General features: G+C 33.9%; 1 protein-coding gene across 1 annotated transcript in view; it reads right to left on the minus strand.

Moving 5' to 3' along the window:
* LOC137394380 (protocadherin Fat 4-like) overlaps positions 1-17,068 on the minus strand; it is a 49,752-nt gene that overhangs the window by 16,824 nt on the left and 15,860 nt on the right. The window contains exons 12-21 of the mRNA XM_068081092.1: positions 15,192-15,290; positions 14,134-14,334; positions 11,630-11,825; positions 9,746-9,894; positions 8,294-8,521; positions 7,311-7,451; positions 5,182-5,352; positions 4,465-4,717; positions 4,094-4,276; positions 2,308-2,432 (exon numbers count right to left, since the gene is read on the minus strand). Coding sequence (XP_067937193.1) covers positions 2,308-2,432; positions 4,094-4,276; positions 4,465-4,717; positions 5,182-5,352; positions 7,311-7,451; positions 8,294-8,521; positions 9,746-9,894; positions 11,630-11,825; positions 14,134-14,334; positions 15,192-15,290 — 1,746 coding nt within the window. The remainder of the gene's footprint in view (positions 1-2,307; positions 2,433-4,093; positions 4,277-4,464; positions 4,718-5,181; positions 5,353-7,310; positions 7,452-8,293; positions 8,522-9,745; positions 9,895-11,629; positions 11,826-14,133; positions 14,335-15,191; positions 15,291-17,068) is intronic.

The following is a 17,068-nucleotide window of genomic DNA, read 5'->3' on the forward strand; positions in this document are numbered from 1 at the left end:
TTAAGCCATTGGGCGTTGCTCCTTGACAATCATAAAAAAACATAAATATGAATATACTGTACATATAATATCAAAAACCCATGAGAAGGAACAGTTGTCTCCCTTGCTTGGCATAACTAAATATCTGATATACATGTATTTATATCCGATATATTGTTGTAGCAAGATTAATCAACCTTTAATATTTACAAAGAGTATTTCTAGATGATTTTCAATTAGTGCCATTGAAAAGTTGTGAGTTCCTTTGAGACTGTTTCTTGTATCAGCAATGAAACATCTTTTTACATTGAAGTCAAATTTAACACCAACATAGATTTGACTTCTTACTAACATAATAATAACAAAACCTATATTTCTGTGTCAAGGTCATACATGCTTTACAGCAAATGAACACACATAGTTGAGCCACTAGCTTCCAGCCTACCATCTACAATTAATACTTACGATACAATTTGATTACCTAAAAAATTGGTGATCTTTATAAAATATAAAACTGGTAATGGTAAAGCTCTGTGAGATGATAGCAAACACTTGAACAATTAACTCAGAAGTAACATATAAATTATTTGTATTGTTATATACTTCCAAAATTGAATTGGAATTATACTCTATCAACTTTTAGACTCTCCCAATAGCGATACAATACGTTGATAGTGATAGACAGTAGACTTCACTCCTGAGCAATATTGACTAAAAATGTTGGTACGATAGCAATGTACTCGTATTGATATTCATAGTGAGATATGTGAAAGATATTAACTCTATAAAAAGCCAATATAGACTGTAGCTTATAAGATTAGGTTTTCTACTTCACCAAGTACTGTAGTTAGTTCACAAAGTAGTTAATCAGCTACATAATTATAAAGACAATGATTCACTATATATAATAGACACAGAAGATTGCTCTTACCAAGCTTGAAACTAATAGTAATCAAGTGTTTTATCTAAAGTTATAGTCTGTTTTATTGATTTTAATATACACTATATATATTACTTTATTGGCAATAATTTTATTTCAAACAGAAATGTTTTTCAAATTTTGCCATACAACAAAAAAAGAAAAAAGGCAACAGTTAGCCCTTAAAATCAAATAAATGGTTTGACATATAGTGTTTAATATATCTTATAAATGTACCTCATGTAGATGCTAAGAGACTCTAGAAGAATATCTTAACATACACGTGGCTGGGTTCCACCTAACAATAAACATTTCTCAGAATTACATATATATATATACATGTAGAATTAAAATAAATAAACTATAAAATGTTGTAAAAAACTAAAATAATTATGAATAAAAAGCTTCTATAGTTACTTCATATTGAAGAAACTGTCAGCTTGGAGGTTGAGGTGACATGAAGAGTGGCTCACTCTAATTTAGTCTAGCTGAAGTTGAGGTGACATGAAGAGTGGCTCACTGTAATTTAGTCTAGGTGAAGTTGAGGTGACATGAAGAGTGGCTCACTCTAATTTAGTCTAGCTGAAGTTGAGGTGACATGAAGAGTGGCTCACTGTAATTTAGTCTAGGTGAAGTTGAGGTGACATGAAGAGTGGCTCACTCTAATTTAGTCTAGGTGAAGTTGAGGTGACATGAAGAGTGGCTCACTTTAATTTAGTCTAGGTAAAGTTGAGGTGACATGAAGAGTGGCTCACTCTAATTTAGTCTAGGTGAAGTTGAGGTGACATGAAGAGTGGCTCACTTTAATTTAATCTAGGTGAAGTTGAGGTGACATGAAGAGTGGCTCACTCTAATTTAGTCTCGGTGAAGTTGAGGTGACATGAAGAGTGGCTCACTCTAATTTAGTCTAGGTGAAGTTGAGGTGACATGAAGAGTGGCTCACTCTAATTTAGTCTAGGTGAAGTTGAGGTGACATGAAGAGTAGCTCACTCTAATTTAGTCTAGATGAAGTTCAAACTGAACTAATACATTAGTAGTATTATTTTTTATATTTTTCACAATTTATTTTTATAACTTGTACTAGCCTATTCACCTTAACTTAAAGATAATTTGTAAGTCATGTGTATGCTGAAAATTACTCCAGGTGTGAAGTGAAGATTTAAAAAGCTGGAGCATTTATATGGTAAGAGCAAATAAAGATTTGACTGTATTTTGATGTACTCCTGCTACAAGAATGCATGACTCCAGTTTGAGATGATGTCATACTTTAACTACACAAGGTTTTAAGAGTTTCTTGTAACCGATGGCAAGCAAATAGACATAATCAAGCTTTATGGATAACACGTCTCTTGTACTAAACTAGCAAATATTGCTTTCAATTTATTACAATTTCACAATGATATCCCTACCGGAGGTTGAATCTTCACAGTGTGATTAAATACAGAGCGCTCTTCAATCGTCCCCGTATAAGAGGAAGAACTGAAGGCTATGACTACCACTTCCACAATAGCTCTATTCATCTTCCTTGGGATACCTAAATTATAAAAATAATAATTAAATTATAAAACTTTGTTGTCAGTATGAAATCGCCTATTTAAAATAATCCATTATCCGATGAGTCACCTGACAGTGAGTAAATAAATGAGTTATTCAGAATAAAACCATTTTTAATAAATTATGCTATAAATTAGTATAACAAATCTTTTTTCAAAATTGATTAAAACCACACAAATTGAAAATTGTCACCTTTTTCATCGTGCAGCATCAGATTTATCTATAAGCTAGGTGAATGTCTGGCGTTGCACGTGTAATAAAAAGTTTTTGCATAAAACATTTATTTTTAATTGGCTAAGTTTTTTTACCCAATGAATTTGAGTAACTTGGGCTAGTCTAAATCTTTACTATAATAATAGCCACGTCCGTCCCTCTGAATTCAGCATTAGGAGAAAAGATTGCGCCATGATCTCTTGGTCAATCATGATCTTCAAGTGTGTTAGCTGAAGCATGCTATCTCAATAATTTGGCATTAAAGATTAGCAGGTGTAATAAGTATGATGTGCACAATTATTCCTTAGTATCATCAGTTAGATGCATAGTGTAATGGATAGAACGACTGCCTGTAGAACTGTAGGTTGGAGTTCAATTTCGGCGCACAGCGGATTTTCATTCTTATGTTTTTATTGATATAACTGGACACACGAACAACAGACAGACAAACACTGAGATTTACATAAATTGTTTGTTTTTGAGGCGTTTGTTTGTTGGTCTGTCATCCGTGTGTCAAGTTATAGCAATTAAAATCTCTTTAGAATTACCATGAATGAAAAAAAACATTTTGCGCTGGAATTGAATCTGGAAACACTGATTCTGCAGAAACGCGCACTAACCACTACACCACTACTACCACTACACCACCTTGCCATACTGTGAAATAATTGTTACCACTAGCATGTTTGAATATCATGATTGCGTCAGAGATTATGACGTGTAACGTTTATAAGTACAATTATTCCAAGACGTGGCAAGCTGGCTGCATGACTTAGTGGAGGTGCACATGGCTTCACATTCATGCATCAGCAGAATGTACAGGTTTGATAACTGTAAGGTACAACCTTTTTCTTAACGCCTGGATGGTAAGACAGACATGGCTCTCTTTATAGTAAAGAATTAGACTGGCTCAAGTTACTCAGTTCATTAGGTAAAGAAACTTAGCCAATGGCTATTCTATTACCTGTAACTGTTTATAAGCTGTTTCAAGTTTTGAATCAATGTGTAGCATAAGAAGTAAGAAATGTTTTTAACAATCTGTTGTAACTATTGTAACTATTAACTAACTAAGTTTTAGCTATGCCTCGAGCTTTTGAATATTTGAATTATGCATTGGCAGGACACGCACATAAATAAACAAACACCTTCATTTAGAAGTTAGAATGGTAAATGTTGTATATGCTGATTAAAATTAAATTTCCTGTGTGAAACTTTTGTATTATTTTAACGCCGGGCATTCGGTCATTTAGCCATAAAGTTGCAGGCTAACTATGCTTCACAATCAATATCATTAATCTTCATTTGACAAACTATATAAGCTGACCATGAAAATGGTCAAAAACTATTCTGCATTGAATAATTATTGATTATCAAAATGCTAGATTCATTTGTAACCTGTTTCATATTTATGAGCTGTATCTAACCCACCTTTGTCATGGGCAACAACTCCGAACAAGAAAGTGTTTGAAATAGTGAGCTCCCTAAGCGTCGTGCTGATAACTCCTGTAGCATTATCAATGGAGAATGGCAGCTCCTCTGTGAAGAATTGAAGACTGTAAAAGATCTCTGCATTCCAAGGCTCGGTATCATTATCTCTAGCAAAAACCTGACCTACAAAGCAACAATAACCAATCAAAGATGAAAACCTGACCTAGAAAACAACAATAATCAATCCAGGAAAGATGAAAACCTGACCTAAAACACGATAATTATTGACCTAAAAATTAAAATATATATATATATATATAGCCTGTAGTACCTATTGAGGTCGCTTGACTACAAAGCTGAATTCAACCTACCAACTGTATTGCTGTCAAAATTTGTACTTAGAGGAAATGTATATCTGAGCTGGGAGAAAACCGGAGCATGGTTATTGCTATCCAGAATATGAACTTTGACCTCAGCATCATCTTTAAGCTCATTAGGGTTTGAAGGGTCAAACACAACGATTTGCAGTATGTGTAGCCGAATGTCATTGGCGCTAGATGCAACCTGTCGTGTCAAGTAAAGCTCCCCAGATAGCGGATCCAAAGAAAAGAGAGAGGACAAATCCTAAATAAAAAAGGTATCATGTCATCAGGAAATAGCTACTCAACTAATATTAAAATGTAAGGAGAAAAATACCCTATCAGAAGATTGACAGGAAGTCAAGCATTTTACAGAGTCGGTGTTTTCTATTTGATTGTAAAATAAAATATACTATTTTTTTATAATTTCCTAATTCTATTTTACTATTAAAATTCAAAATTGTAATATATATACTGCATTTTAAAGTCTAGTATGAGGCGTGAACTTTGTATCGCATTAGCTACTGTTTTATGGACACTATATAAAGGCAGCTGACTCAAAGAATAATTTGTTTCCTTATCACTTTCTTCAACAATTTTTCAAACTATCAAATTACTTATCAGAAAAATAGCAATAAACATTTTACTTTGTGTACAAAGAAAACGGATTGCGTTGCCTCGAAAAAATAAATAACATACAAACATACATTAAAAAAACTTAAAGCTTGCCTTTTGAAGTTGGAAGATCATTTGCTTGTTTTCTGTCTCATAATCCGAGTCAGTCGCTGTCACGTATCCAACTGTGAAGTTTACTGGAGAGACCTCAGTGATGGCCCACTCAAAGCTTGCAGTAGTGAAGCGGGGTGGAGAATCATTTGTGTCAAGAACGCGTAGTCTCACCTGCGGCATGCAAACCTAGACTCAGTTAAAAAAGCATCAACTGGTAATATACCCTACCTGAGTCATCTAAAACTATGTCCAGCTATGTTTGAGTCAATGCTAATGCATATGGTTAATAGCTACAGCATGTACAGCTTGATTACATATCTAACAATTTGTTGAAGCAAATACGAAGTTCTGTTTATGGATAAAAATCCTTACTTATTGGCAATGTTTGATTTATTAAATGATAATTTGTTTTGAGAAAATTGCCCCACAATGGAAACTTTTATTTAAAATCCAAACCTCCTAATACACCTCATTTAAAAGAGAAGACAACTTCACACTTTTACTGCATTTGCATATTAAACGAGTAATGCAAAGTAGGTTTCTTCTTATTCAATCTGATTCAGTTAAAAAAATAAACACAGAACTGGTTGTACAACTAAACCGGATGTACAACTAATCTACTAATTATTTGTAGAAATGTGCAACCTAATTCAGCCAAAAGCTAGCTGACTTACAGGCTTCTATCAGATGAAAGGTTCTCTGCTACAACCAGCTAGCAGCAGTTGGTTAGCTGCCAATTGAAAGTTACTAACACTCTGTCTAGCTAACAGCCGTCCAATGGTTAATCAGCTATTAAACCAGCCATCAACCAATAATTGGAGCTTTGCGATTTTCAAATATCACCAAACGACTCGATAATGTAAATAGACGATTATCATTTAAAAAACTTGTAAATTTTTGTTAATGTTTTTGGTAAATTTTAACTTTTAAAAAAATTGTTTTATGTTCATGATAATTAAAAACATTTATTTTCATGACCTTGAGCATGGAAGGCCATGAAATGAGCTTATTTTAAGACTAGAAGGTCCGTGGATTTTAGTTCCAGTATCGCTCACTCTGAAAATCACCAGGTGGGAGATAAATTGCCATTTCATGATTATATCATTTATATGATTGGCGATATCTTTTTTTAAAGTAGATATTTAAGGTAGACGATTTTTAAATCGCCTACCTTAAAAATCGCCACCCAACAACTAAATCTCCATAGCGTGAAGCCTACTAACAATAGCACCTCTTTTTAGAGCCATTTTAGCTTTTTAATTCTCTCCACCACAAGACAGACGACTTAAAATTGACTACCATTTCAGTTTTTTGAGAATGAGTTCTCATGCATATCAATTGACAAGTACTGTCTGTCTTCAAGTTGAATCCACTCACTTTTAAATGACTACAATAAGTTTGTAGTATGACTGCTATCATACTATTTACTTTCCACATGAAAACGGCTAAGCATTAATAGTTCAGGTGCTGATTGTAATGAAGCTGAGGAAACTATGAGCTAAAAGGAAGCATCGTCACTTGTTGAAATACATTGATTTTGTGTCACAATGATTCAGTTTAGAGTTCAGTAGAGAGCCTGCTAGAGATGAATTTATAAAAAATGTTAGTAGATCTTATGAGAAACTATTATTAATTTTCTATCATTTGCGATTGTTTTTGATATTTGAGATGATTCGACGGCCAGGATGTTTCAAGATTAAAATCGACAAAACTTCATCGTGATTAAAACGCTCAGAAAAAATATGTACATCATGAAGTCACCAGTTAGCATTGTTGCTATAGTTTATATCAGCTACTGTGTTCAAGTTACAGCGTTCAAAATTTCTAATCAGTCGGTTTCTTTGCAACTATAAACATCACAGTCACACTTTTACTTGATCTGAGCAGTTTAACCGCGATCAAGTTTTATTGATTTTAATCTTGAAACATCTCAGCAATCAGATCACCTCAAGGATCAAAAATAATCATGGATGATAGAAATATACTGATACTTTCAGATAAAATTTACTAAAAATTGGTGCGAGTTCATTTTTAAATACTGATCACATGCTGCCTGTTTACTAACAAAAGGCAATGCTTGATCTATAAGATACAGAGTATTTCTCCAAACTGCAAGTTACTGTACATACCATTTTGGAAGATGAAAGTGGTACCAAGCCATTATCAGTAGCAGTGATAAGACAAGAGAAGACAGCTGTGCCATCTTGTAGGTGAGGAGTTGATGTATTCTCTCTGTCCATCTCCACAATTGACTCAACAATGAGGCTGTGCTGTAGCATATGGGTATTTATGTAAGGGTATCTACACATAGATCACCTGTGGTTATTTCTATGAATCGGGTAATCCTGATGCAACTGTATAAAACAGCTATGGCCAAATAGTGGATCTAGATCCAAATCTTTGTAGGTTTTTTGTGGATCTTTCAAGATAGCTGTTAGCAATTTTTTGAAGTCTTTTTTAAAATTTGGTTTAAAAAAGATTTTTGTAAACTTTCCCTAAAATTTTTGTAAATTCATTGTTTTCAGCAATGAATTTTGTAAAAAACAATCACAAAACACAACTTACAAATACTCATCTTTATGAACTTTAAGAGTCGCTGTAAGTAGCAGGAAACCACTTTTTGATAGTATCGTAAAGTCAAAGCCTACTCATTATTTTCACTGATATCAGACATTTATTACAGCACTGATTTGTAGTCAAATTATGTATATAAGAAAAGTTTTTTTAAATCATATTTGATGCCTTGTTTGAAGATGTACATAAATAATTGCATGTTTATGTACGATAAAAAAAAATGCCCATCTTCAGCTCGTTGTGGATCTTTAATTCGTCAGATTTGGCTGTAACGGATCATGGCCAAAATCATTTGGCCATCCCTGTTCTAAAACATGTAAATCAAAGCTCCTCAGAAACTAATGAACCAACAACATTATTTACAGGAATCTGATTTCTTGAACAGTTTCTCATTTTGTATATCATTAGTTTTTTCAAAATGAATAACAAAAATGTTTTTTCTAATACAGTGATGTTAACCAATCAAACTCACCGATACATGTTATTTTATAATTACAACAACCGGAACTTTCTTCTACTTTTGTAAAAGACCACTTACAAGATGCTCATCTGTCCGTTGCCATCTGATATTAAAATAATCACATGCCAAGCCAGTCTTATAGAACATCAGCGCAGAATTCTGCTCAAAGTCGGCATCTCTGACAAGCAGCTCAACAAGAATAAGGCTGTCAGGACCTTCGAAGACATCAAAGTCAAGGGTATCATTGAGGAACTCGGGCTTGTTGTCGTTCCTGTCAATCACTTCAATCTCTAATTGAGCTTCTCCCTAGACACGGTGGAAGGTGGCATTATACGATACATTTCTCCCTAGACACGGTGGAAGGTGGCATTATACGATACATTTCTCCCTAGACACGGTGGAAGGTGGCATTATACGATACATTTCTCCCTAGACACGGTGGAAGGTGGCATTATACGATACATTTCTCCCTAGACACGGTGGAAGGTGGCATTATACGATACATTTCTATATAGGCTACTAGACATAGCAAACAAAATCTGTATGTTACGCCTCTATAAAGACTACTGATAAAATTTCAAGTCTTACTTCTATGTATTTGCATTAAGCAAAATCAACGATTGTAACGATGTTATTATTTTATATAATAGATACACTGTGTATCATGGATGGCCAAATATTATTAGCGATGATCTGCTGAAAAAACATCAAAAGAATATAAAATGTAACTTCTTAATTTTATACTTTGTCATTGTCTGCGTGTTTCTATGAGAAAGCACAAATTCTCAGCCAAAATGATTAATGGTTTGAAGGAGAAATAATGAACAACAAATAAAATTTTGAGAAATTTTAAGGATAGTCTAAAACTAGGGCAAAAAGACCATAAGAGACTAGTAAAGTACTAGTACATGGGCTAGTAAAGTACTAGTACATGGGCTAGTAAAGTACTAGTACATGGGCTAGTAAAGTACTAGTACATGGGCTAGTAAAGTACTAGTACATGGGCTAGTAAAGTACTAGTACATGGGCTAGTAAAAATAGTAGACAAAAACATAAAAGTTTAAGGAATAATGAGTTATAACTCAGGCTAAAAGTTAAAAGAGAATTATCCTAACGCAATGCTAAAATAAAATCTGAAAATTAGACTTGACAGGTCCACAATCAACGAGAAAAGATACACTATTGGATCTGCCGCTTGGTAACACCTGCTAAGGATGCAAAAGGTTTCTCCAAATATTTAGTCATTAAAGATTCTATTTCTCCGATGGTAACGGCTAGAAAGTATCAGGTGAACATATCATCTGTAAAAAGAACAGTATCATCTGTTCTTTTTAACAAGATTTTAATTTGTGGCTGAAAATTGTCATGTAATGAACTTTACCTAAGCAAGTCTATCGACCACACAGCAGAGAAAGTTAGCGAGAAGCAGTTAATGGTGTTGCAGAATGTAAGCGGCGGATGTTTGCACAAAGCGAAAGGCAACTCTTCATAACCAAGTTGAACCTTGTTGAACTAATACATATCACTCACGATATGCCCAGCGCTGTCGAGTGCCTGTACTGTGAAAGAGAGGTGAGAAGTTGTCTCCTTGTCAATAGTTCGATTGAGCTGCACTACTCCATAGACGGCATCCATAACTATGACATCACTTTCTTCCAGCAACCTATATCTCAATTTACCTGCAAGTATGTGAAGCCAAACTGACACCAGTCGACAAGTGTGACAAAAGCAAACCTAAACTGACACCATTCAACAAGTGCATGCATTGTGATAATTGATTTTATTAAGCAAAATAATTTGTTTCCACCCTCATGCTACATAAACTAGTATAAGTAAAGGATTTCAAATAGGAAGTGATGAATTGAAGGGTTGATCAGTAATGCTTAACACCAAACTCTGGAAATGAAATAGCAACTGAATTATGCATCAAAATTATTAGTTATTTATTATATAATTGTAGATACAAAAAAGCTGCTGACAACTTTTTTCTTCATTCATCATAGGCTTAAATCTTTTTGGACAGCATCATATTAGTTATTTCATTTTCATGTGGAATATAATTTTAACGTATTTAATAACCAGGAAAACCAGTTTGATAGTCATAATTATTTATTATTGAATGATTTTGGAAAGTTGAATGAGATTGATTGGTTTCTTTTTATTTTTAATGAGAAAAGTTAGTGAAAATTTTTAAATATGACTGTTGATTTGGAAATGGAATAAGTTCATACATAGAGATGCCACTGTACTAGCTAGACAAGATCTTAAATATCCAATAAAAAATTCTTAAGGACCTAAACATTTTTCTTTCGCGTATACAGCTAAATCAAATCTCTTTAAATCGCGCAAAACAAAATAATCACTAGAAATGTGTTCTTGACGTAAAGTGAAAATTCAAATACAGCGGAACCTCAGCTTACGAAATTAATTGGTAGAAAATTTTGTAAGTAACACCCTATTTTACCATATAAATGCCCTAATCTGTTCCAAGCCCCACAAAACTTGGATATAACATTTGTAAAAATTATAAATATATGTAATGGTTAAAATCTGTAACAAATACATGTTAGAATTACATGTATATTACTACATAATAAATATAAAATGTACACATTGAAAGCAAAAGGAACAGAGAAATTATGAATAAAAACTACAAACGGCATGTTTGTTTGTTTGTTTGTTTACCTTCAGCCGTTCAAACGAAGCTTACAGTGGGAAGACGACGGTCAGAAGAGGTGGGTGCCGTTGCAACGAAGCTTACAGTGGGAGGACAAAGGTCAGAAGAGGTGGTAATGTGGTAGAAGAGGTGGGTGCTGTAGTGTAGTCTTGGTTTTGTTCTTTGCAGATTAAATGCTTTGAGGCACGTAAATAAAAAAGTTTTTTCACACCGGTACTAACTAAGATACTATATCATCATACGGTAAAACAACTTAAATTCCTAGAAATGACAGTTGTCCTACTCCCTATGTGATATGATAACTCCAAATCATACAACTGGTAAAAACAAAAAATTGTTGTTTACTGACTTTAGCTAAAAAATGAAACAGAGTGAGAAGCGTTGTACTCACGGGAAGCAAACGACCCAAAACACGAAACAAACAGGTCAAAATACAAAAAGTACTTCGTATCTAGAAATGTCTTTCACAATTTTCGAAGCAAAATTTCTACCAAAAGACACTTCATAACTTGAAATCTTTGTATGTAGAGTTATTCATAAGTAGAGGTTTCACTGTATATATAAGCTCTGAAAAACGTGTAAGATGTAGACGCTAAAGATGTAGACAATTTAATTCATCAAAAACAATTGGAGCAACCGTCAGCCTTGCTTTCTATTAGTTCCAGCAACTATGGTAGCATTACGTTTCATTTTTATACAGTTATGATAGCTATAACAGTTGCGATCAACACACATACCAATATCCACCTTATCTTTGTCAGTCGCTCTGATGGTACCAAGGCTAGCCGTAGCCGTAGGTTCAGTTTCCTCTTCTGTGTCAAACCAATAGAGTGATTGGATGAAGATTGGAGAGTTGTCATTATCATCACGAACTAATACTTGCACCGTAGCGTTGCTTAAAGCGGAAGGTCTTGTTGGGTCGTAAGCTTCTAGCTGTAACACGTCATACCGGAATCAGAATGGTTGGAACATTCCAGGAGTGACCAGCCCACATTAAAATAAATATGGTCAAAAATGCAATCGATAACTTGTGTCAGAATAAACTTTGGTCTCAAATCACATGCTTCAAGATGGAATTGTATCAAAATCCGGTTGGTCATACACAGTAACATGAGGTCATGTCAGAGTCAAGGGGGTCCATGAGATTGAAGCTGCAATATAACGTAATGTCAGAATCAATGTGACCATAAAATTGAAGCCGCAACATAGTGTCATATCAGAGTCAAGGGGCTCATGATGCTTAAGATGTAACGTAATGTCATGCTAGAATGACTAAACTAAAATGCTAAAAACTCAAGTATTACATTAGATTAGAGTTATGTACATTTCATATACAGTTTTTCAATGATAACAAAAGTTATATCCGAGTCTAAATAATTTTAAATTCACAACTGTAATCTGTTATGAGACAAAAGCGAGCTTGATCTGTGTCAATATTTCTCTTTGGGTTCATAACCTGTAAATAGATGTTTTATACACTAGTGAAGTGTTCATAACCTGTAAATAGATATTTTATACACTAGTGAAGCATTCATAACCTGTAAATAGATGTTTTATACACTAGTGAAGCATTCATAACCTGTAAATAGATGTTTTATACACTAGTGAAGTGATCATAACCTGCAAATATGATATTTTATACACTAGTGAAGTGTTCATAACCTGTAAATAGATGTTTTATACACTAGTGAAGTGATCATAACCTGCAAATATGATATTTTATACACTAGTGAAGTGTTCATAACCTGTAAATAGATATTTTATACACTAGTGAAGTGATCATAACCTGCAAATATGATATTTTATACACTAGGGAAGCATTCATAACCTGTAAATAGATGTTTTATACACTAGTGAAGTGTTCATAACCTGTAAATAAATATTTTATACACTAGTGAAGTGTTCATAACCTGTAAATAGATATTTTATACACTAGTGAAGCATTCATAACCTGTAAATAGATGTTTTATACACTAGTGAAGTGTTCATAACCTGTAAATAGATGTTTTATACACTAGTGAAGTGATCATAACCTGCAAATATGATATTTTATACACTAGTGAAGCATTCATAACCTGTAAATAGATATTTTATACACTAGGGAAGCATTCATAACCTGTAAATAGATATTTTATACACTAGTGAAGTGTTCATAACCTGTAAATAGATATTTTATACACTAGTGAAGTGTTCATAACCTGTAAATAGATGTTTTATACACTAGTGAAGTGTTCATAACCTGTAAATAGATGTTTTATACACTAGTGAAGTGATCATAACCTGCAAATAGATATTTTATACACTAGTGAAGTGTTCATAACCTGTAAATAGATATTTTATACACTAGTGAAGCATTCATAACCTGTAAATAGATGTTTTATACACTAGTGAAGTGATCATATCCTGTAAATAGATATTTTATACACTAGTGAAGCATTCATAACCTGTAAATAGATGTTTTATACACTAGTGAAGTGTTCATAACCTGTAAATAGATGTTTTATACACTAGTGAAGCATTCATAACCTGTAAATAGATGTTTTATACACTAGTGAAGTGTTCATAACCTGTAAATAGATATTTTATACACTAGTGAAGTGTTCATAACCTGTAAATAGATATTTTATACACTAGTGAAGCATTCATAACCTGTAAATAGATGTTTTATACACTAGTGAAGTGATCATATCCTGCAAATATGATATTTTATACACTAGTGAAGTGTTCATAACCTGCAAATAGATATTTTAGGATGGTGTAAGCTTCCCTGTACCAAATACCAACAAGTACGTGAGATAGAATACCTAAAACGAACTAAAATTCGAATCGGATTATGATTGAAGTATTTGTTAAGTCCTACACGTATTCATAAGCTTGGAGTTATCATCTACCCACTGCTTTCAACAATATGCAACTGACAGCAATTGCTTTATAGACCCGATAACCGACAACCCGATAGAAATCTGCTATAAAAATTCAAAACCTGCGCTGAATGAGTTTTTAGAACAACAATCATTCGATTATCACACCTACAAATATTATATATATAAAATATATTTATATATATAATATTTGTAGAAGCTGGATATATAAAGATATTAAAATGTTATTAAAACGAAGCAGCACCATCGGGTGAGCGAACACATCTAACAAGATTTCTACAATGAATAAAGCAACGGCTATCGCTAAAAACTTAGAGTTTATTCATCTATTTTGTTCACCTAAATTTTGAAAAACTCACCGTTATTGAATAGATTACAGAGGCAACTGTTTCATTGCTAACAATATCAGCATCGAGTTGGTCAGTAAGTATGACATCACACTGCTGACCTCGTGGCAGCAGTTCAAAAAGATATGAATCAGCAGATGGTAAAATTCTATAATCCACTTGTATATTTTCAGAGCTGCTGTCATCATCGGTGACGGAGACAACTGTTATGACCTGTCAAAAAAGGAAAGATTAGTCAAACACCTGCTAAGTGATGGTGAAAACTATAGCTGATAACGGATGACTGTAGACAGCAGAACTATCATAATTTGGGTAAAGTGATGGCTTCACTAACAATGGCTATTTTATCTGGTCACTTTGGTTAGTTAAGCAACTCTATGAGAGCTGCTCAAAGCGTTCATTGTAACGATAGTTAGAGGGTGAAAATAAATCTTTACTGCAGTTAAAGCCGTGTCTGTCTGTCCGTCTGTCTGTCTGTCCGAAACCACGCTAAGAGCATTAGGAAAATATTTCACTGAATGGGAATCAAACTTGAATAATCGAATTTGCGGCCAAGCACGCTACCACCTGCACCACTATGCCTCATCAAGGAATAATTGTAGACATACTTATTACATATGGCAATCTCTCACAGCACACTAGTCTGAAATAAATACTAGTTTTTTGTTCATAATAGCTAATACAGTATCATGATTAATATTGACTAATAATATTATAATTATTATATACGCATAAATATCAATACATACATATTTATATAATTATACATATAATTATATATATAATTATATAGAATTGTAACATTAATTAATGATAATGACAACTAATCATGAATAATATTTATGCAATCAATTACCTTCATCTAGCAATTTCACAATACGAAACTGCTTGCGAGTACAGGCTTTATTCAATATATCCAAATACTATAAAATATAAGACTATTAAATCGATGCAATCAGTGATGTATTTTACTCCAAACTATATTAATCATAGACCCGTGTCTTATATAAAGGTATACTATGCATAAAGGCATAGATTTATAAACACAAAAAAGTGGGAAGGCTACTTACATGACCAGCAGATGTAGCGCTTTCTACAGTCTCCACTCTAAACTCTGAGAATACAAATACAGGAGGTTCATCATTGCTGTCCAAGACTTTAATATGCACCTAAACGGACAAACAATGCTGTGTGGTATGTTAGTGTAAACCATAGATATAGTAAACCCTAGGTAAATAAGTAGGTTTATTATATCTATGGTGCAAACTTACATAGCTAAAAATGATGCTGTTTGTGTAATACTTTAACATTTATTTCATAATTTATAAAACATGTTAGTAATTATTTAATTTTATTTTTGAGCCCATACATTAGCAAAAGCCAAGTATTAAGCCTTCAAATGAGTTTGCAATTACAGGTAGTACTCGCTGAACGACGGGGTTCTGTTCTGAAGACCCCGTCATTCAGCGATTCTGTCATTCAGTGAGGAAACCTGTGATTGTTTTAAATTACAAAAGCTAAATTTGAAGGATTCAAATGCCTTCAGAATTAATTCAGACTTCAGAACTACCAAAGATAGTTTAGAGCGTCAAAGATAGTTTAAACACCAAAGATAGTTCAGAGCACCAAAGATAGTTCAGAGCAGCAAACATAGTTCAGAGCACCAAAGATAGTTCAGAGCACCAAAGATAGTTCAGAGCACCAAAGATAGTTCAGAGCACCAAAGATAGTTTAGAGCACCAAAGATAGTTCAGAGCACCAAAGATAGTTCAGAGCACCAAAGATAGTTCAGAGCACCAAAGATAATTCAGAGCATCAAAGATAGTTCAGAGCACCAAAGATAGTTCAGAGCACCAAAGATAGTTCAGAGCACCAAAGATAGTTCAGAGCACCAAAGATAGTTCAGAGCACCAAAGATTGTTTAGAGCATAAAAGATAGTTCAGAGCACCAAAGATAGTTCAGAGCACCAAAGATAGTTCAGAGCACCAAAGATAGTTCAGAGCACCAAAGATAGTTCAGAGCACCAAAGATAGTTCAGAGCACCAAAGATAGTTCAGAGCACCAAAGATAGTTCAGAGCACCAAAGATAGTTCAGAGCACCAAAGATAGTTTAGAGCACCAAAGATAGTTCATTGCACCAAAGATAGTTCAGAGCACCAAAGATAGTTCAGAGCACCAAAGATAGTTCAGAGCACCAAAGATAGTTCAGAGCACCAAAGATAGTTTAGAGCACCAAAGATAGTTCAGAGCACCAAAGATAGTTCAGAGCACCAAAGATAGTTCAGAGCACCAAAGATAGTTCAGAGCACCAAAGATAGTTTAGAGCACCAAAGATAGTTTAGAGCACCAAAGATAGTTTAGAGCACCAAAGATAGTTCAGAGCACCAAAGATAGTTTAGAGCACCAAAGATAGTTCATTGCACCAAAGATAGTTCAGAGCACCAAAGATAGTTCAGAGCACCAAAGATAGTTCATTGCACCAAAGATAGTTTAGAGCACCAAAGATAGTTCAGAGCACCAAAGATAGTTCAGAGCACCAAAGATAGTTTATTGCACCAAAGATAGTTTAGAGCACCAAAGATTGTTTAGAGCATAAAAGATAGTTCAGAGCACCAAAGATAGTTCAGAGCATCAAAGATAGTTCAGAGCACCAAAGATAGTTCAGAGCACCAAAGATAGTTCATTGCACCAAAGATAGTTCAGAGCACCAAAGATAGTTCAGAGCGCCAAAGATTGTTTAGAGCACGAAGGAGTGTTAAATCATTTGAAGTATGCAATGGATACCTCCAATACTTATCTTTCAAGCAAACCAGTGAAACACTGAATAAGACATATTTAAATCATTTGACTACTACATTTCTGTTGACTAACAACGATCATTGAGTCAGCTCTCGATGTAGTTGCTTTATAAAATGCAAAAGTTCAAGGTAGAGCATAGTGAGAACT

Source organism: Watersipora subatra, chromosome 4, assembly GCF_963576615.1.
Source record: "Watersipora subatra chromosome 4, tzWatSuba1.1, whole genome shotgun sequence".
NCBI lineage: Eukaryota > Metazoa > Bryozoa > Gymnolaemata > Cheilostomatida > Watersiporidae > Watersipora > Watersipora subatra.